Raw genomic sequence first — 22,074 nt, forward strand, 5'->3', positions numbered from 1 at the left:
GCAATATGGTCTTTTCTTACATAGAAATAACGAATATAATAAAATGTGTCATTGTTCATACCAACTACTTTGTTAATACTAAGACTCAAAGAGTAATTTTAAAAATAAACCAAATAAAATCTAGAAAGAGAGCATTTAGAACAAATACTACTCACCTGTTTCTAAAATACCATATGGTATGTATGCATTTACATATCTAAAACTAACTTGAAATACTGCTTAACACCAACATACATTACTGAAAAATCAACAAGTGAAGTTTTCACTGTCAACATTAAAATAAACCATCTGCATGTACAATTACTATGACAATGTATCTCAATCATTTTAGATTCTTTCATAATATATTTTTACTACTTTTTTAGAAAACAGACATATCACTGTCAGTGAATATGAAATATTCAGAAGTACTGCTGGTCATTATTAACTGCAGGTAAAATACAACATTCTCAGTAAAACCTCAACTGTACTAAACACAAAGTAAAATTACCTAATTTTTCAGGTTTTCCTTTAAGTGTCTGTATTCTTCTCTAATGAACACTGATGGAATTTGGGATATACTACAGCACTTATATTTATGCTATTAGGTGTATTTAATCTACTTCAGTGTTAGTGTTGCTGAAGTTTTAAAAGAAATATTCACTAATGTATTTGATATTTATATAGCTTGTTTCTTACAAAAATCTATAATCTATTATAATTAACCAATGATTTCACTAGTCTATAGTGACATTACATTATAAAATCAGGGGGAACAGAAAGTTATAAACTGTCAAGATTTATATTAATTATATTACAATAAATTAAGTGCATGCATACCCCCACAGACATCGCCATCCGCATTTTCACACTGTCGATCATCACATTCACAGTTTTTGCCATGAACTCTGTTGTCTCCTGGAGGGAAACAAGTGCATTGGCCACATTCACATCTCCCTGTAAGAATAAACAATTGTTAGAGTCATGATTTCAATAAAGTAAAATAAAGGAAATAAACCCCCAAACTTATTCTACACCCTACCCCCCAAAGACAAATTACAAGTCACTCTGTATTAATTAAACTACGCACATAAACATTATTAAAAAAAAACCCCAAAACTATCCCTCTTCCATGGCAACCAGAAGCAAAGTATATCACTGTTATGTCTTGGTGGAAACAGCAACAACAAGCAATCATTGGCACTGTACGTTTTTAATATCTCAACTTTGCATAAAAGCATGTGCCAGAGCTATGGCACATGTTTAACTGCATAATTAACCTCTATAATTGATCTAAAATATTTAGCAAGTACCTCAGAAACTCCAAAATGAATGTCATTAGAACTAAATAGTCTATGCACAGGGCTATCTAAGATACTCTCTAGTCATGTAGAAACATAACTCTTCAAATACTCTGTCAGGCATTTGGAAAGCAAAAATCCCTATAATTTTTCCTGTCTAGACCTGAGGAAATACAAGTCGAAAGCACAACCTCTGTCAAAGTCTTCCCTTCCACCAACCTGTTCACAGGACAACTCCCCAGAGCTTAAAGCGGGAATAGACTCAGCCAAACGCCCACAGATACTCCACTCCAAAGCCCTCAGAGCAGTGAGTATTAAATGGTCAGATGTGAAAAAAACTAAGATCAAGGACAGTCTTACGTTGCACATATGTGAGACAGACTCAGTTCAAGGTAACATTGGTTTTGTTATTTCCTAACTTCGAAGAGTTTGCCTCCGTATTTTTTAAATTGTTTTAATGCAATCCTACTGTGAAAACGCTCTAAATATGACACAAACTGTGGATCAAAGTAATACATTTGATGGGCTTGGGAAAAGATATTGTGTGTAAAAAAGGGCCGCCAGAGACACGGATTAGGATGCAGAAAAGCCTGTTCCTCTCAATCTAATTTAATCATAGCAGCCGTGAGACTCAACCTGGACCTGGACACTGCTCTGCTGGCTGCAGAACCCAAATTTACAGTAGGAGCAACTATAGCTACAAAGCAAAAAAATCCTCCAAGTGCAGCCTTTCATTATGTAACCAAACAGTTCAGCATGCACAATACTTTTTCAGCATTTGCTGAAATGTTTTGCTGAATGGGAAAGGACTGTTAAGGAGAACCTTAGTGGGGTTTTTCTAACTGTAGGTTTTGTGACAATAAAACCTTTTACGTCAACATACTGACAGATCATTGTTAATCTATTTTTCTTTCAACTCCTAACCTAAATTTGTTACATTTGATTTTTCAAAACCCCCAGTCTACTTAAGTTGGAGTAGGGGGGGATCTTATTACTTATGGAAAAATTGCCAGCTCATTTTATAGCTGCCATACTCCTCATCTTCCCCAGCATCAATGTACATTGCACTTCCGAGCTGACATTCTATGTGCCAGGATTCAACCTAGAAGGACATTTTATGATCAACTTAAAGTGCAAGAATCTTAAAAAAGACATGCTGATAGAGAGAATTAACAGCAAATACTTCATGATACCTTCATAATATACATAGTTTTAAAACTATGTTGCCTTGGCAATTATATGAAGATATTTGTTCCCAAAAGACACTTATTACCTGAAGTGCATCTACCGCATCACAAAATACAGTTGTATTTGGTAATCATGTCAACATTTAAGAGATGATTGACCACAGAATGATTGATGTTATTTGCCTGCATTCTCTAAGCTACAATTATTTGCCAAGGACAGTTACATTAGCAACTGGAACAAAATCATTTCTTAGTACTTAAATATACAGAGACTTTTAATGAGTCCACTTGTCACTATCTGGGGCTCTCACAGTCTCTTTCTATGCATCCACTTTAGACAAGCTGGCTACTTTTACAAAAATGTCACATCACAGTGTCCTAAAGCACAGTCAGTCACCCATAGGCAGATAGGTACCTGACGAACAGGACCCATCTCTTGTGAAGACTCTATAAAATAAACAAAAGAACCATCTTTAACAGTGGTATCCTGGTCAGCTAATGCTATCATAAGGAGGATGCCTGAAGGACAATAAAATCAGTTTAAGCAAGTTGCTTTGAAGAGAGGAGTCAGCAGAAATGGAAAATCCTCCAGAGGGACGAGCAAAGGAAGGTTCTGTAATGAGGCTCCTGCATGTTCTGTAATTAAGTATTACCTTCTGTAATGCTTAATTTAATAACTCAGAATGACCTAAGAGCCCAGTAGCTGGGCACTTGCACTGGAATGGGAACAGGTTCCTCTCAGTCCCTGCTGCAATTAATATTTATTCATTTTAGTTAATGTGCAACAGTTTCACCAGCAAAAAACCTGAGGAATATTCCATCCCTAGGCAGACAGGGCACCTTTTTGTCATGTAAGAGATACAAGCTCAGGTTGCCTTCTCAAAATCAAGCGCAAAGGGATTTAGGCCCTACTTTCTCAATCTTCTCATCTTAGCTAATGAAGAAAACACCAACCCCTATATTCCAAAAGCCCAAATTCCTTGTTGATATCTGTGCCTCGTGTTTTATTTTGTCCTGGCTCCCACCTAAGCTCAGGGTATGATTTAGATCATCTGACTGTGGACCTCAGAAGAACTGAAAATGTCTTGAAAATGGACAGAAAACTCAGTCAGTAAGTGCTCTGGAAAAGGAATTCACTGAGCTATTTCTTTACTTTTAAATATTCAAAGATACAGTTATAGTAGTTTAGTACACTGCTGCTGAAACTGATACTCAAATTATTAGTTCATCATTCCTTTTCTTTTACAAATGTGACAAAATCAGCACTAGGAACATAAGAAGTGAATTTAGTGGTGTCACTAAGTGATTGCAACTTCATACTGGCTTAAAAAGGATACTTTACCTCCAAAAGTACTGAGATTTTGGTTAGATTATGTAAGGTGGGCTCACTCTCTGGAGATAATTTAACAGAGAATTAAAGTCCTTTTGCTTCTGAACAGCTAACTACATAGGATGTAGCCAATGTAAACTTGAAAAGCTCAGTTTATCACTATATAGATAAACACAAAAATTAATAGCATTCTGTAACAATAAACTTCAGGTTGCTTCCCCGGGAAAACCAGGAGTAGATATTTGCAGGGCAAGCTTGCTTCAGCCATACTACTACTTTGTCAGATGTAGCTGCTACAGAAATAACAGAAGCCACACCTTATTCTGTGACCTTCTTCTCTTAGTTATTGTGATAAAATACTTACCATACAAATTCAATCGTTCAAAAGTAATTTGAAGCTCACATTATACTGAAAAGGGATCAGCACTTTACTAAACATACCCTTTCTTTGTCTAGAATAATAGGTTTACCATAGCAACCTGATTATAGAGGGAAAGCTACCGCCAAACACATCCTAAATTCTCTTTAAATTCCAGGGCATACCGAAACAATTAAACACGGAAGGACTTAATATTCTGCACCTTCTCAACCGTCTGTGCAAGAGCTACACTTTATGAGCAAAAAGAAACAAGTTCACCTCAGATATTTTATAGCAAGTGGCTTCCTCTCCTCATCGCTAAACAGGGACAGTAAATTTCATCGTCTGATGACTTCAGATGAAGGAAGCTTTATGATGGAGGTTGTATTAGCTATTAGCATTGAAAAGCGTAACCTAGGTATTGCAATGCAAGATTCCAAAAATAGCATAATTATACAAGACATTTATTTGTCTACAATCTTAATATTTCCTTGCACTCTTTCCTCCCATTGATGTCAATAGGAGTATTAATTTACTACTGATAATTGTTATTATTTGAAGACTGAAAAAAGTCCATCTTAGAGTGGGTTTTTTTGTTTTTAAAGGGAATTGAAGTGCCACATCTCATTAAAACACGTAAGTTTAGAATTCTAAAAATCCATGCCTTAAGCATTTAGCTTTTGATTTTACTGACCATTTACTACAGCATTTTTTCATTCCTCTTGTCCAACATTTATGAAAGCCTAAGTAAACACTACCTAGACTTACGTTAAACCTGCTCCCATGAAAATTGCTGTGACCATTAGCTGTATGCATTCAAACCAATTTCCAGCTGTCTATACAGACTGACTGAAAGTCTCTTTTATACAGGTAATTTTCATTTTAAAACACTGTGCTAGAAATATATAATTTGCGTAATAAAACATTTTTACCCTGTTATTGCCAGAAAAAATATCGGGAAGAAACAGCAATAGCTTTCAATGTAAAAATAAACACTGAATATAATAAGATGTACTTCATTGTCTTTTCCTGTCTATAATTCTACAATATAAAGGATTTTTCTGTGCATGGTTCTGAACTGTTATCTTCTAAATGAAAACAAATAAATAAAGTAATACTTTTTTTTTTTTTAATGTGTAAGGAATACAGCGCCAAATTGCTCTGAGATTGGTGGTAAAAGCAAACCAGGTTCATCGGTACCTCAGAAAGACGGTGTTTCAGGCTAGTGATAAATAGAAGGAAATGTGCCTTTAGGAAGGACTTTTCTGCCCCATGGCTATCCCAGGCTTAACATCTGAAAGCATTACCTATCAGAAATTGGCAATTTCTTTGCTATCAAGCAATCTCAGGCAACCTGAGCACATTCAGTAAAGCTGCTGTGTCTTTCTGCCAGCAGAACCCATTTCATGCTGGCTGGGAACAGACGATCTAAAATAACGTTCAGAAATGGCAAATCAGAGAAGGGGGATGGGAAGATTTGTACAGAAGATCACAAAGTTTCAGGGGACATAGTGGGTGGGGGGAAGCAGATGTGACTTAAGGAAGTAATAGATAGGATGTAGCAGCTTCAGGTAAGGAAAAGGAAAATTCACTGGCTGAGTGGTGGAGGGAAAAAAGACCAGTAAAGGGAATAAACAGTACCACAAAATGGGCAAACAAAATGCAGTGCTTGCCAAAAATAGGGTGGACAATCTCATCCTGCCTTGCTCAGTCTGAGGCATTAAGAGCAGCGTAATCCAGCTGAGCTTGATCAATGTGGAGAAATTTATAGACTCAAACAGAAAACAACTGCAGACTTCTCAGTGGGCACACAGTTTATTTTGCATGTCCTTTCTCAAAATGGCCTGGAATGGCTTCCCACACCTAGAATGGCTTTTCATAAATGAAAAATAATTTTTCATATAAAAATATTGTACTGACTAGACAAAAAATAATTCTGCCTTATACATGGAGGGATCCCTGGCTTTTAGAATGCTGGTAGTTCTTGGACCTGGTTGGTTGATGGTTTATGAGGTGTCAGAAAAAGGGAACCTTTGGAAGCATCTTTAGTATGTGCAAAAGTATCCTTAGAACCTCTTTAAACACCTGAATATCTGGCTGATCTCACACAAACCATGCAAATCTGGGGATTAGTTTCTTAGAAGGACTTTGGGCAAGTGGGAGCAATGTTCTACTTGTAATATATGAATAACGTCACCTGCAACCTCTAGTTATGTTAGGAAAAAAATAAGAGTTTCCCTCTTATAAAAAAGCTTTATGAACTTATATCAGTACAGTTCTGTTTGTCTCCAATGCTCCAACATGTCTCAAGATTTGTGAAAAAACAGTTAGACAGGCTAGCACAACCCTGGTGCTACCTCTTCAGCAAAAGGAGTTCAACATCTACATGAAAAAACAAATTCTCCTGCTGGACTTGAACACTTCTTTCTGCACTGAAGTGATATTTCTCAGAGAAATGAAGAACATCAGAGCCTTTAAATGTGGTTTGTCCTCTGTACAGAGTGCTCAGCGTAGCTGCAGAGTGAGGAAGGTGCACTGTGCTGCTCATCACAACGCGCTGACCTTCATCACAGGTACCAATGTTAGTTCATTCCTGGTGAGCAGCAGAGTGATAGGAGCACAGGCGTGTATGAGATGCATCAGTAGTGTGGTGTCCTGGCTCTGCTGTGCTCTGCGCCTCATGAGTCTTTGCAGGAAAGATAGAAAGCCAATAGCCCAGGAGAGGACATCTTGTACAGCAACTTCCTTGCATTTGAAACATCAGATAGGAATATTGATGTTTTGTATTTTAACTGAAGCTACAAGAACCACGAAGGATTTCTTTTCTTAATGTGCACAGGGTTGCTCTATTAGGCTGTTGGGAGTTTGGGGTGGGGGGCTTGTTTTTGTGGAGATCTGGTGAAAATTGGGTTTTCCACACAAGGTTCAAGCAACAAGCACTTTTTTTTTTGCAGTACATTGTGAAAAATAAAATTGTGCATTTATCTCCTCATACACAAGAAAAAATGTTCTGCAACTATTACAAGAACAACTATTTGTTCGGATTTGCATCAGGAACTGACTTTCTGTTTCTAAATCAATACGCAAAAAACAAATATGCCTTAAGTCTACTCGTAAAAAATTATTTGCAGCATGACTGACCTAAGACCTCAACTAAGGATATAAAAGCTCCAGAGAAGAGCTTAGCTGAATCAAAGAGACATAAAATGAAATGAAAATTGCTTTAATAAATCTAAAGTAATTTCCAAACTTCAGAATTTTGAACTACTTTTTTTCAAGAATTTTGTACACTGAAGCGAACTTTTTGCAGCAAGCTCTGAGATTTTTATTTAAATAGCACCACCAGCAGTAGCTAAAGCATGCAATTGGGTTATATCTGTATCTTCCGTAGTCTTACTAAGCACCTCTCAACTGCAATAACTGCATCAGCTACTACATTCATCACTATCAACAGGGCTGAAGTACCTGCAATCAACTAACCATTATCATATAACTATATTGCACACTTAGAAGACCTGTCTCTATAGCTGATAACTTTTTGTTCCAGGTTGCATTATCTCACCTTAGGCCCATACGTGGTTTCAAAGGCCTGCATACTTTCACTCATTGCTTATTGCACCTGTTTTTATTTTAATTTCCATATCATGCTTGGAAAACCTACTCCAAATCTGTGTTAAGTGCTCAGTGACTCTGGGCCATCCAGTGGTACGTGGAACATCATAGTCCCATGTGAAAGGGCTGGGAACAGGTTGAAAGGCTTCACAAGGTGTGTGCAATGCAGGGAGCATCACGATGGCTCTGGGGACTTTGCTGTGTACAGCTTCTTTTATCCTTTTCCTTTAGGAGAAGGTACGTAAAGTCCCATGTCTGCTCATCAGTACCTGAAGTCCCATGTCTGCTCATCACCTACACTCTTGCAATGTGTCTTGCAATGGCTGTTGGTATAAAAATTTGGCCTAAGAAAACCAGCAGAAATTCACAAATTAAGAAATTCTTTTGTTAAAGCTGCCTGAGACTTTCCACTATTGTATGTAAGTTTTATGAAGTTGTTCACTAGTACAAAGTACCAAGCTTTCCCTCATATAATAAGGTGTGCGGGTTTTTTTCTCAGACAGAAAATGTATGTTTCTTCTAATCTTTTTAAAATTGAATTGCTTTATAATGTGAAAGGGTATTAAAAAAGGTCTGACAATTTAGTTTTTCCTTAAGGGAGGAAAAAAAAAAACACCACAGAAAACAAATATCCCTAAGATAAAAACCCTGGAGAAATAAAAGTATGTTATCCCACACAACAGAACTCTCACAACAACGCAAGCAACTGAATATCCAGGATTGCAAAAGCAAGCGTTATGCAAGAGCAATTGCAAATGGCTGAGGCTTGCCCCCCCGCTTTAGTACACACAGCATGTATGACTGGAAGCCTAATTGCACAGTTGGCATACGGCATCTGAAGTAAATGCTCCTTCTTTGTGACAGCCTAATAGTGAAATACTTCTTATAAATCCACTCAACAGCACCCCTTTACAGATTTAGCATCAGATAGTCTTTTACAGCTCTTGCTGATCAGCACTACTGATTTGTATCTTCTTTTCCACGTTGCTTTTCTTTTTTCTTTTTTTCTCCTCCCTCTCCTTAAACATTTGGGTAAGAAGCACTGCTGTGCTGCTAGTTTCCTTTTCAGATTGTTAACTTGTTGACATCTGCTATCATCATCAAGCCGGCATGTCTCCTCCATCTGCCTCCTCTCACTAGCAGTGCTTTGAGGATACACTCCTTGAAGGCTGCTATTGTGTTTCTGCACAGCCAACAGGGAATTTCTAGAGGAGTTCCAGGAGAGGAGTCATCAAGAACACCCCTGCCCACTTTGCAAGAGCAGGATTTTAGCCATATGCCTCGCTTTTCCTGGTGACATCTTCCTCAGGTCTCCCGTTGGGGGCACGCCCTTGACAATTCACTCACTATATTAAGGGGACAAGAAGGACTACGAAGGCAATTACTTTTCTGTTCGAAAGAAATGTGATAGTCAATGTCACCACACAGAGGAGAGATGTGTGAAGAAGACAAGAAAGAAGGTGGCAAAATGCTTTCTAAAGAAAGGTGTTGTTAAGGCAGAGAACAGTGGAAATGGAAGAGGAGGAATCCGTTGGGGGAAAAGAGAAAAACTAGACAGCATGGCAAATGTCACTCCGAAGATGTCAAAACCCTAGAATTCAGCAAGGCATCATCTGATTTTTTCCTACCCTTCCTCCCCTCCCCTCTTCTCTCACCCCAATAAAAATAGTTCTTCTTTCTTCCATCAGCCTCTTTCTTTTCTGCTTTTCTCTCTACTTTTTCTTCTCTTTCCACTTAGTCCAATGGGCCCTCCCCTCCTTTAAAATGTTTCACCGCTGGGTACCGAACATTTTGTACTTCTACAAATCACCTCATCTTTCAGATCACCCCATGTTACCTTCTCTAGTTTGCACTGAGCTCTGTCTTTTCATCTCTTTTTCATTCTTTCCCTCCAAAATGCTTTCAGTAACTCAAACTATCAAGAAAAACTACTGTAAAGAGATGCCAATAGATCAAGTAAAGGATACACGGCATTCTACTAAAACTAACATCTTCTCCACAGAATATGAAAAGTGAAGTATTGTGTTTGATTTAAAGGACCTGACTTGAGAATGCTTTTCCTTCACCTTGACAACTATCAGGAAAAATAAGTCTCATTTCCCTTTCAGCCTGTCCAACTGTCTGATGCTTAGCATAAGCTGCTATAAAATATTTTCTAGCAAAACCCAAACATAATAAAGAGGCACAATCCAACAGCGAAAGATATATGAAACACAAGGACATTGTTCAAGAAGCTGTGATGGCTTTTGAGCCATTTACAGCTTTATACATTTGACTGCCTTATCATCCAGAGGATTGACTGCTTACCCTTTTTTTACATGATCTGCCATGTAATGAGTCATAGCACTAATTCCACAGAGATATTTAATTTGCAGATTAATTTACTAGAAAATGTCAACTGCTTTGTGGAAGTTTAATCACCAAAATGTTAACCTTGTTCACTTCCTGCTGATGCCTGTTGTTTATTAGGTAGTAAATTTCAAGATATTTTTGGGTTGTAATACAAGCCTATCTATTTTACAACGATAACTCCTAGACACTCTGCTCTTTGAAGCTTTAGCCAAGATTAAAGAGCTTTATAATGGCAAAACAATAATATGAAAAGATTCAACTGCATAGCAACCATCCATATTATTTGCAGATAACAGACTGCGAAGTTCAGAAACCATGGCAACAAATGACATCACACTCTATCTACCTTATTGATTAGCTTTCACCTCAAGACTTTTTTCCAGAAATGAAAGACATTACCTAGCAACTGCATCATCTACTGAGTTGTTCCAAGTTAAAATGCTCTTACCCTTCACTTGTAAGCAATTTTTTCCTTTTTGTTGCCAACTGGCCAGATTGTGCACTAGCCTCTCGTTACAAGGCTCTCTATTTAATCTGTTGTAAAGACACTGCCTTATGGCTCCTAAAATCTTTGCCCCAAATATAATTGCATCTGTGAAATAATGCTTCTTCCCAGTGCCCAAAAAGGTTGGCTCTGAGGAAAAGTATGTAATGTGTAATGAGGGAAATAAAGGCATGATTGTAACAGCTTTTTAAATGCAAACTTTATCTTTAGAAAACAACACAATCCTTCACTTTCCCGCTCTGTGATTTCAAGTATTAGTAGTAAAGTCTTCATTGCAGGTAACCCTGAGTTGACAGATTTCAGGAAGAGCGCACAGCAATAATAAAACAGTGAGCCAAGAGTTAGCAAAGGAGACCAGCTAGGCACATTATGTATCACCCTACAGGTGTACTTGTTTAAACTTCTTGGAAGTAATACCCTCTTTGCTCATCTGTCTTGATAGGACCCCATGAGCAGGCAAGGACACTGTCTGTTAAGACTGAGTTAGAGAGAACAGGTATAATTATGAGCTTCACATATTTATTCTCAGCCTTCTGTTTGGAGGACCTGAATAAAAACCAGCAATTAAAGACCGTTAGCAGTTTTCAAGCTAGTCGAAACACATGCAACAAGTAATTAAAGCCTACCAGTGAGGTCACACTATTCCTGCGATGTCTGCCACAGAAAAGATGGATTTGTGATCAGTCTCCAAACCTTCCTGACAAATACAACAGCACTCTGAAACACTAAAATTAAGGCATTTTATTTTAATTAGTTAACTCAAGCAACTGCTATGAAGAGCCTAAGACTGAAACAACTGTCTATACATTAATATTGTTGCTAGTTCTGAAAGCAAGAAATCAGGTTTATAGCGTGCATTAGGCCCAAAATTTCTAGAATGATCACCGCTAATAAGACATATGCTCCTGCCAAGATTTCTGCTTTGACTGGAACTGACTTTCATTTTGCCAATCAGTCACAAGCAACAGATTTACCTGTTGTCCTGGTTTCAGCAGGGATAGAGTTAATTTCCTTCCTAGTAGCTGGTACAGTGCTGTGTTTTGGATTTAGGATGAGAACAATGTTGATAACACACCGATGTTTTAGTTGTTGCTAAGCAGTGCTTACACCAGTCAAGGACTTTTCGGCTTCCCATGCTCTACCGACTGAGAAGGCTGGAGGTGCACAAGAAGCTGGGAGGGGGAACAGCCAGGACAGCTGACCCAAACTGGCCAAAGGGATATTCCATACCATATGGCGTCATGCTCAGTATATAAAGCTGGGGGAAGAAGGAGGAAGGGGGGGACGTTTGGAGTGATGGCGTTTGTCTTCCCAAGTAACCGTTACGCGTGATGGAGCCCTGCTTTCCTGGAGATGGCTGAACACCTGCCTGCCGATGGGAAGCAGTGAATGAATTCCTTGTTTTGTTTTGCTTGCGTGCGCAGCTTTGGCTTTCCCTATTTTTCTCAACCCAGGGGTTTTCTCACTTTTACTCTTCCGATTCTCTCCCCCATCCCACTGGGGGGGAGTGAGCGAGCAGCTGTGTGGTGCTTAGTTACCAGCTGAGGTTAAACCACGACACCTGTGTGCTTAAGTTGGAGCTGCAAAACACAGCAGTCTCGCCCTGCGGCCGCCTGCCCCGTCTCTACCGCCTGCTTTCAGTCCTGACCCATGTTGCCGCCAGCTACTCTGTGTCTGCTCTCACCGGGACAGCCCACTGAAAATGCTGACAGCCAGGAAACATGTCTGGAAGAGCCTCAACCCTTGTCAGTGTCACCCACTGGACAGGAGAAGAGGAAACGCCACTGATGAGCAAAAGAGGTGCTTGAAACTGGATGGAAACTAGGGACCAAGAAAGCATTTTTCACATCAGTGCAGGGACTGCTATACTACCACACAACATGAACTTCTGGGAGTGCCAGGGAAGGTTTATATAACTCACAATTCTTCCTATAATTCCTCTCTCAAAAGAGGGAGGGAGAGAGAAGAAAGAGTCCAACGTTCCCCAGAAAGCATTAAAAGCTCTCCAGCAGATGGAGAATTCAAAACACATGACCAGTCATTAGTCCCTTGAAAATTTCAGTCAATATGATTTTGAGGAAAAATAGTCACATAAAATGTCAGCAATATGCTTGATCTTAAATACTGTATCTCTTTTGTTTTAAGGACATGGCTAATCTTTTGTGTCTTTAAAAGCCACCGTTTAAAAAGTGATAATTTTATCAACGCTGATATATGGAAAAATTTAAGATGAAAATAAGAATAACAAAATGTCAATTTTTTATAGCATCGGAAACATTCTGAAGTCAAATGAAGCAAAAATAGAAAAGCTAAGGTCTATTATATAAGTCAGAGAGTAAGAGGATCTTTTACAACTGATTAAAAATGTTAAGACTGTAAAGCCTGATAAGTACTTTAGGGAATTCTATGCTAAATTGAAAACATCTATCCTCTGTTTTGGAAATAAGTATAGATATTACACAAAGTACTGTTTTGTCAATCTCCTCAGTCATCATGTAAGAACACAAAGACAATGCAAATAGTGCTTTCTACAGACCAACTGCTTTATTAAATATTTAAAAATTCATCAGAAATGAGATTGCTGGCTAAAAAAGCAATTCTTTCAAGGAAAAAGCAATATTCACTGCAACACTTTCTAGCAAAAAAATATCTGCCAAGCAAAAGAACAACTAAGAAGAGAAATCTGGACCTAGGCAGTGGACTGAGTGGTTTTATCTTTCTGGGTAGAGAAAGAGAAAGAATGCATCAAAACCACCTGCTCTAGCAATTTGTGTGCCTTTTATCCCCCAAAATACTTTGTTTAAGCAGGTCCACTAAATTATAAGATAAAACTGCCTATTCCCCACCAATGAATATATGGAGAACATAGTGTTCCCAGAGGTGGTAGTCACTGTTACAGAAATCTGAAGGTAGATGCAACTCCCTACCCGCTCCCGCTATTTAGGAGCACTTCTTTGCAACTTCGGAGCAAGGTTACTCCAGTGGAGAGAAAAGAAAGAACTTAACCCTTCAGATAAACCAGGCTTGTGAAATAAGCCCTACAAAAGTCAATGTCAGTACTTTTTTAGCCTTAAAAAAAGCTCACTGATAAAATAGCCAGCGACAAAGTCAACAAAGCAGAAACACAGTGGAGATTTCATGTGAATTTAAAGGTGGGAGAGGTTGCTGGGAGCTTTTTCTTTCTTTTTTCGTGCTTTTGCATTTAAGGGTAGGAGTAGGAAAAGTTATCTAAGTGGTTGCCAAGGCAGCAGAAGATGGGACATGGAGAGAAGAGAAGACCATTACAATGACTAGCTACACTTTGGTAAGCATGCTCTGGAATATGTATGTGTAACAAATGTAATCTAAGAGGTTCCACCAAAGAAAAGATCCCAAGACTAAAGCCACAGCTGAGGATGAAGGCAAAATTCGGATGGGGAATGAAAAGGTATGAGAGAAGAGGGAAGGTTGGATACTTGCAAATCTGGCAAACAAGAAGATTTTGACAGCAGATTCCTAGATGAGGAGAATGGGAAACATCTGGCCATGAAGTCAAGATACAAAAGCAAAACCAGTAACAGAGAAGAATCAGGTTTGAAGGATAAGTTTGGAGTCCTCCAAACACCCTGAAAAATGAAGAAAAGAAGATGTGAAATGGAAGGAAAGAAGAGCAAAGACGCCTGCAAATCATAGAATCATAGAATCACAGATTCATTTAGGTTGGAAAAGACCCTTAAGATCATCGAGTCCAACCGTTAACCTAACACTGCCAAGTCCACCACTAAACCATGTCCCTAAGCACCACATCTACACATCTTTTAAATACCTCCAGGGATGGGGACTCAACCACTTCCCTGGGCAGCCTCTTCCAATGCTTGACAACCCTTTCAGTGAAGAAATTTTTTCCTAATATCCAATCTAAACCTCCCCTGGCGCAACTTGAGGCCGTTTCCTCTTGTCCTATCGCTTGCTACTAGGGAGAAGAGACCGACACCCGCCTTGCTCCAGCCTCCTTTCAGGTAGTTGTAGAGAGCGATAAGGTCTCCCCTTATCACTGAGGAACAGACAAGGGAGGCAGGTATCAGAGCTCACAGAAGAATAAGTGGGTAATGGTGTGAAAACAGAAAGTGAGGTGATCTGCCAAAAGAAAGAACAAAGGAAGAAGGAGAACCTGTGACTGACACTCAGCAAAATAAGGCAGATTAATCTCAAAAATACAAGGGTATGCAAAAGGGGTGAGGATGAATAGTTCTGAAGAAGATGCTCCAGCAAGTGGAAACCCAGATGTCCTCAGGAAAATTTTTCCAATTTGCAGAAAAGAAGTGGCATTAAAAGAGAATTAAAGACAACAGCTAGCTCAAGCAGTGGTGTGAAGAGAGAGAAAAGCTATATTATCCTCTAAAAGCAAAAGAACTTCTGTCCAAGTCAAAATGACTTTATCTGTGGAAAGAGCCAACACATTTTCCATAATAATAAATAATCAGACCCCATTTCCATAGGAAGACAGCTCTGATTAATCAAGACATTCACCTTCCTGAACTATGAAGCAATGTATCATTTTACAGACCGCTGAGTCTACAGAAAGAAACACTATTTACTGCACCACCATGGTTCAAAACTTTGCCAGCTGATTTTTATTGTCTAAGAACAATTTTTCTGTCACTGCTATGGCCACCATTCCTTTTACACGGTGGCAGCAAACCACCTCTGAAACACCATGACTCTCTTAGGATTGAATGGTGGCCATAACACGTGGGAAGCATGGTGGCACAGTTAGAGAGCTTGTGCCGACTGGGAGAAAAACAGTGTTCCCACTTGGCTGTTCAATCAAGCTAGATCTTTCTTTCAGTAAAAACAACCGTTCCTATATGCTTACTTGTTATAATTAGAGAGGGCATCAGGGATCACGGTGCGCGGTTGCACCTTCTGAGTTTCACCATGGATCTGAATTTAGGCAAATCATTAGCAATCCACTTTTTGTCTACAAGAATGAAGCAGGATTATAGCACCCGAGAGCAGAGCACTAGCAATCAGTGTATTAAAAGCAGTCAGCGTGCAAAGTGGTGTTATGGGAAAAAAAAACCCCAACCCCACAACCTATGCCTTGCAAGAAAGGAAAATTTGCAAAGAGCATCTCCAGATGGAGGAAGACAATGTGGGGGGAACTGCCCCTTACAGCTGCAAGATATCTTTTAGCAGCTGACAGGAGCTCTTGTGCTGCTGTGAAAGTCAGGCGCTTGTGGCCCTTGGCTCCTGCTGCACTCAAAGGAGCCACAAGAGCTGGCAGCGCTTGGTTTGCATGAGAGGTGATGGCTCTCAGGAGCTTGATGCTTATAAATCCATCAGCTCTGCTGCTCGCAGAGGTATTGCCATGCTTGGGGCAGAAGGCACTCGTGAGTCCTGCTGAGCCCTGAGCTCCAGGGCATCTTTTGACAGCAGCATGATCCAGCCCTGCTGGAAGGTGGCTGCCCCCGGAGCCAAACTCAGCTGTTGAGCTTGGACCTGTATATCCACAACAAGCACTGGAGATGAACCAGGCAGCTTTGCAGCAAATGTAAGTAGCATTTGTTGTTCACGGCTTTCACTGAGAGGGATTAAACTGGTATGAGAGAGCAGACGGGAGGCAAATCCCAGTGGTGAGAAACATTGTTCCAACACTGGGATGCCATCTCTGATCTTAGCATTGCATGAATTAATGCTAAAGCCATGTTTGCTCATATGGATTTTTACAGACTATCAAAAATTCATCCCAGCCCTTTTCCAGGAAATGTCAGAGTTCTGTTTAGCAAATAAGAAAAAAAAATAAAAACAATTACTGCTAACCAGATTGAACACAATGAGTTTGACAAGCTCTGTCATACCTGATTTCAGCTGGAAGTCAGGCTTAGATGGAGCATTCTAGACTTATCATAAACATCTTATTAGAGAAACAAATTAGGCCTGGTGTTACCAGTTTAAATTTGTCAAAATTGCTTTAAACACAGCATGAATGTGGGATTTATTTTTATTAGTTTTAGAGAAAAGTACCCCAAATTACTCAGACAAATAAAAACAACAGTTTAATGCTATGCTTAAAAAGCAATTAATTCTGCAGATCTGTTTTTTAAGCTAATAAAGGTTTTGTTTTATTTTGCTTTTTTTGTTTTTAACAGCAAGCAATAATGAACTAAACAGCATTTATTTCATAAAAAAAGGTGGATTGGCTCCTCTTTGCTAATATAGTCATAAGAAAATTGTATTTAAGCCTCCTCTCAGTAGTTCCATGCAACTGAAAAACTGGTGTGTTATTAAATTCCTGTGCAGGAAGATGTAAGGTCCCAGCAACTGCTTGGATTTTAACCCTTCTCCCCCAGAACCTGAGTTATGGCAGAGCACTGACAACAGCAAATAAGAGGCTGCCACAGAAGAATTAGTAATTTTGCTGCTGTTTTCATTTTCCCCTCCTGGAGTGGGGATGCTAGTGAGGCTTGGTGCTGAGGGAGTGGGAAGAAATAAGGAAAATAATCAGTAGAACTCATTATTTTTCTGTGAGAAAAAGTGGGAGGCATAAGTTACAGGGGGCGGTAATTGTAGATCAGACAAGGGCAGAAACTGATACTCAGTTGTGAGAGGAAAAAGAGCAGTGGAGACATCAGCTGAAAATAAGCAGCAACCACACATACTATAACATCAGTAGCATGCAAAACACATCAAAACTCTTGCAGCGCGCACACGCGCACACTCACAGAAATGAAGCATTTATTTTAAAAAGTCGGTCACTCTTTGCTTCCTTCCCAAGAGCAGCAGCCCTGCCTCCTCCCCAGCAGTGAGACTGCATGCATCTCAGCATCACTGCCGGAGACATCGGGTCTCTCCACCTTGCACAGTAACAGTTTGGCTTTCAGAAGTTATGACAGGAAAAGGGGTCAGCAGGCAGAGCAGCAGCAGGCGACTGCCAGAGCAGGCTGCATTGCAGCAGACCTGGAGAGCCTGGGGTTGTCACTCAGGATCAGGAGCCTGAGCACAGGCAGATCACAATGACAGAATTTAATATTTTCCTTGAAGCCTTCATTATTAGCACTGCTACTTAAATGAATGACTCATTCATCTATCCTGTCTCAAAGATCACAACAGGAAACATTACACCCATATCTCTATCTGCTTCTCCACTACTTTATTTATAGCTGCAATTAATGAAAAAGAAATGTATTTTCCCAAGAAGTTTCACTACACAAGTGAAAACTATGTACAAACCAAATAGTTTATACAGTGTAAGAAATACATATAAAACAATACACATAAACCCCCCTCACTTTTAGTATCTATCTGAAAGACAATCTAGGCTTACGCTAAAAAAGCCACCACTGCTAAGCAGAGGTTCAGTGTTCAGAAGACCAATAAAATCAGCATACAAAACCAAACCAACCCCACCCCAAATGTCAAGAGACATGCCGAGTTCAACATTTTGATAAGACAAGGGGTAATGGTTTTGAACTAAAAGAGGGTAGATTTAGACTAGATATAAGGAAGAAATTTTTTACACTGAGGGTGGTGAAACACTGGCCCAGGTTGCCCAGAGAGGTGGTGGATGCCCCATCCCTGGAAACATTCAAGGTCAGGCTGGATGGGGCTCTGAGCAACCTGATCTAGTTGAAGATGTCCCTGCCCACAGCAGGGGGGTTGGACTAGATGACCTTTAAAGGTCTCTTCCAAGCCAAACTATTCTATGATTCTATGTTTCTGTTTCTATACTGCAAATGAAATTATTTTCATGGGCATTTTTCTCCCAGAGGACCTTTATCTGAAAAACTTTAGTACAGATTGATAGACGTATGTCTTACACACAAAACTTATGCAAGACCACATGCATGCAGGTGTTTCTTAAAGGCAAAAAGTAACAAATGCTGAGCTTTTACAGCAAGCTGTACCAAAATCACATGATCACATGACTTAGCATGACGCTGAAGATCAATATAATTCTAGGGAAAATAACCCCACCACCACCCCAAAATGTCAGATTAAAATAACTTCCAAATGGAGGAAAATTTGGAATGGCAGGTACAGTATAGTTTGCAACATGCACACGGATCTGCAACAGCGTGAAAGGCACTCACAAATCAAACGGTGCAATTCTGTGTTTCATGTCATTTTCAACAAGTAGACCCAAAAAGCAAACACAGAACAAGCCCCTGGTTGCTTCTACACTAAAGGGTAAGAAATTACATGTCAGCTTTCACCCCATCCTTCTGCGTCTGCTAGGAAGGAGATAAAACCTTTAAGGATTGATCTGTACAGTCTTTCCAAACAAAGCTGGAACCAAAACTCAGTTATCAGCATGAATACAGATGCTTAGCGGAGTTAAACAACTCAAGTATGTTGCTACACTAATGTGGTTTCACGTCTGGAGCTAGATCTTGTATGGCTAACATACTACGAAACACAAACTTGGGTCTTTCTGTAGAAGACCCTATGGACAAACTCTTAGCAACGCTGGAGCGTTTTGAGCTGATTCATGGCCTGTGTTCCTAATGAAATGATATATTTGTCTGAAGAATCTTATTAACTCCTAGGCAGCTGTACATACCATACAAAGCCCTTGATTAGTTGTGATCCATGGTAACTAGGGAGATGTGGCTGGAACTCAGGCTGTGTGGAAGCTTGTATATTTGTCTTCTGCAGCTAGATTTTTAATGAAAATAAACTCAATTTTAACAATGCCTGTGGCTTCAAATATCTCAGTAAAGGAGAGCCCCACTAGTTAGCACAAAGGCTGAAGTGAACCGTGAACTAGCCAACAAGGGATGTATTCTTGCAGAACCTGAAACCCAGAAGGAGCAGCTCTCTGAACTCCCCCCCTTTAGCCCTCCTCTTGCCGTCAATGCTCTCTTCCCAGGGAAGTCCAGGCAGTCACAGGGATTGCCTGCTGCGAGGGAACGACTTACTGAGTAGTTAAGTGATGAGTGAGCCTCCAATACTCGTGTATGGGTTACACAAGGAAAACAGGGAACACAGCACAATATAAATTAACAGCAATATCTGCACAGATGTATAAACCAGAGAGATACACACACTGAGGAGTGTCTTAGCTTTTCCTTTTCGTTAGAATATATGAACTACACTACTCTCAGGTGTTAGCTAGTACCATGAAATCACACCATCTCAAATTAGCAAAGAGATGGACTAAGTGTCTAGTAATGCTGTCTCCTACTCAGGGAGTAGGAGATTGCAAAAGGGATTGTAATGCATTACCTTTAATTGAAATTAATTCATTTGTATTGATGGAAAAATGAAACTGTTGCCATGAAGCGATGCCACAAAATTCAACAGATTTATGTGTCCTTGTGGGAAAGTCTTTTCAGCTAATGTGAGTAACAGTGTAATCAATGGGGATCACAGAATAGTTGAGGTGGGAAGGCACCCTTGGAGATCATCTTTTCCAACGTCTCTGCTCAGCGCAGAGTGACATACAGCAGGCTGCCCAGGACTGTGTCCAGTTGGGTTTTGAATGACTCCAAGGATGGAGACTACACAAAATCTCTAGGCAACCTCTTCCAGTGTGTGGCCACCCTCACAGTAAAAAATTTTTTTCATCTTAGTCCTTTTCCTCCTCTGATCTACTATGGTGCCAGGATGTTCATGGGTTTCCAGTACGCAGAAAAATCACAGAATTTTCACATAAATTATTACAAAACCTTCCCTGTAGGAGCAAAGAAAATAAAAAAGTTAGTTGATTAACTAGAGATCATTGAGACTTTTTGGGGAAAACAAATATAAGTTTCCCAAAAGCTTGTGGTCGAAATGCACAATATGCATTTACACTCAACACTTTCTGATTCATCAAAAAAATATGAAACAATCTGGGAAATTGAATATTTTATAGAACCCAACATCTCCACCCTGCATTCCATTGAAAATGAAGTTATCTATCTGTTTTGCAAAGGCTGTGTACTATTTTTGACTAATAGATTATGCTTTTTCTAACTACATAAATTAGGAACAGAATCAATACGGCAACATATTTTACTGACTTCTAAGTAACACAGAAATTAATTCTTAAAAGTGTGCTTTTGCCAGCTACCTTTAAAACAGTGATAGATTTCAAATTTCTATAAAGGACACACTTCGAGTAACTCATTTTTCTTGCCCTGCTGGGTGCGGGGTCCTCAGAAAGAACCTCAGAGTTAGAAGTGAAGTGACATTCATTAAAGCAGAAAGAACTACTCTGCTTTTCAGTCTTAGACTATCAAAACCAGGCTCCACATTTATTGTAAACGTATTTCCTAGGGAAGATGAATGTTTGTAAGACATCCCATCAGAAATGAGCCAATTTTTTAAATTAAACTATGCCAGGATTAATCTTCCTAAATGTTCTGTCAAGAAATTTCAACTTATTTTTCTGTTTTCTTTGATTAAAGAATCAAATAGCTTATAAAAAAAATATTCAGTGTTCTTATCTTTGAGTCAGTCAGTAGCACTGACTATAATAACTGATGGTTTGTCTTAAGCTCTAGTACAAGATCTACAGTAAGATCTCAAATCCAGATTAGGCACAAAGGTTTTTTATATCCAAAACAAAACAAAAAATCTGATCTACACTGCAGTGAGAGATTCTCAGGAGCACGTCTGCAACTGGAAAACAAAAACTTACAGAGAGTGAAGACTGCCACAAACATTACCATTCTCTGCTCTGAAGACAGGGTGTAGTTCTTTTTCAATCTCTCCTAACATAAATCAGCAATTCACCTCCTCAAAACAAAACACTCTTCTATTGGGAAAGGGTGAGAAAAAGAGCAAATCTCAAGTGGTAGCACTCTTCCTTAGCAGGCAACTGAAAGGCACTTGGATATGGTAGGGGTGTTGTGTAAGAGCATACATAGGTTAGAATGAATTCCAAACACCACAAAAGGTTATTCAAAGAAATTCAAGAGGACAAACAGCCTTATGGTGTTTAACAAAGCAAGGCAGCAAGCCTGAAAAGCAGATCAATAACTTGAATGCAAAGCTAAGCCAAGAATTTAATAGGGGAATTCTAATAGAAGGTGGTCATAACAGGGCAGTCTGCAAGGAATATACATTTAACTAAAGGAAATGACATGGATTGAAGACAGGTGCGAAACAACCTCAAGCTGTTGAGATTTCTGGAGTTTTAAAAATAGATTGCTCTATATCTTTTAAACAATGCATTTTTTTGTGCTTTGTCGAGAGTAACTGATGTATAACAAAGTTCTCACAATAGCATCATTTCAAGTCTACGACTATGAAGAAACATAAAAAGTCAGTATAAGTCTATGAAGGATATCTGTTTTGTACCAAGACAGGTTCAAAGCACATCAATGCACACCTTCTCAAAAAATAAAATAAAATAAAATAAAATAAAATAAAATAAAATAAAAAGAAAATAAAATTAAAATAAAATGAAAATAATGAAGTGTATTCTAGGAGGAGGAGGCACTATTTCTGGCAAAACAAGTGTGACAGTAGGATAAAGCCTC

The 22,074-nt window shown here is 39.2% G+C and overlaps 1 protein-coding gene across 1 annotated transcript in view; it reads right to left on the reverse strand.

Annotated features, from left to right (window-relative positions):
• Nucleotides 1-22,074, reverse strand: part of ITGBL1 (integrin subunit beta like 1) — a 163,771-nt gene that overhangs the window by 22,021 nt on the left and 119,676 nt on the right. Inside the window, exon 8 of the mRNA XM_009288253.1 lies at nucleotides 820-936. Coding sequence (XP_009286528.1) covers nucleotides 820-936 — 117 coding nt within the window. The remainder of the gene's footprint in view (nucleotides 1-819; nucleotides 937-22,074) is intronic.

The sequence above is a fragment of the Aptenodytes forsteri genome, unplaced genomic scaffold (genome assembly GCF_000699145.1).
Source record: "Aptenodytes forsteri isolate BGI_AS27 unplaced genomic scaffold, ASM69914v1 Scaffold123, whole genome shotgun sequence".
Taxonomy (NCBI): domain Eukaryota; kingdom Metazoa; phylum Chordata; class Aves; order Sphenisciformes; family Spheniscidae; genus Aptenodytes; species Aptenodytes forsteri.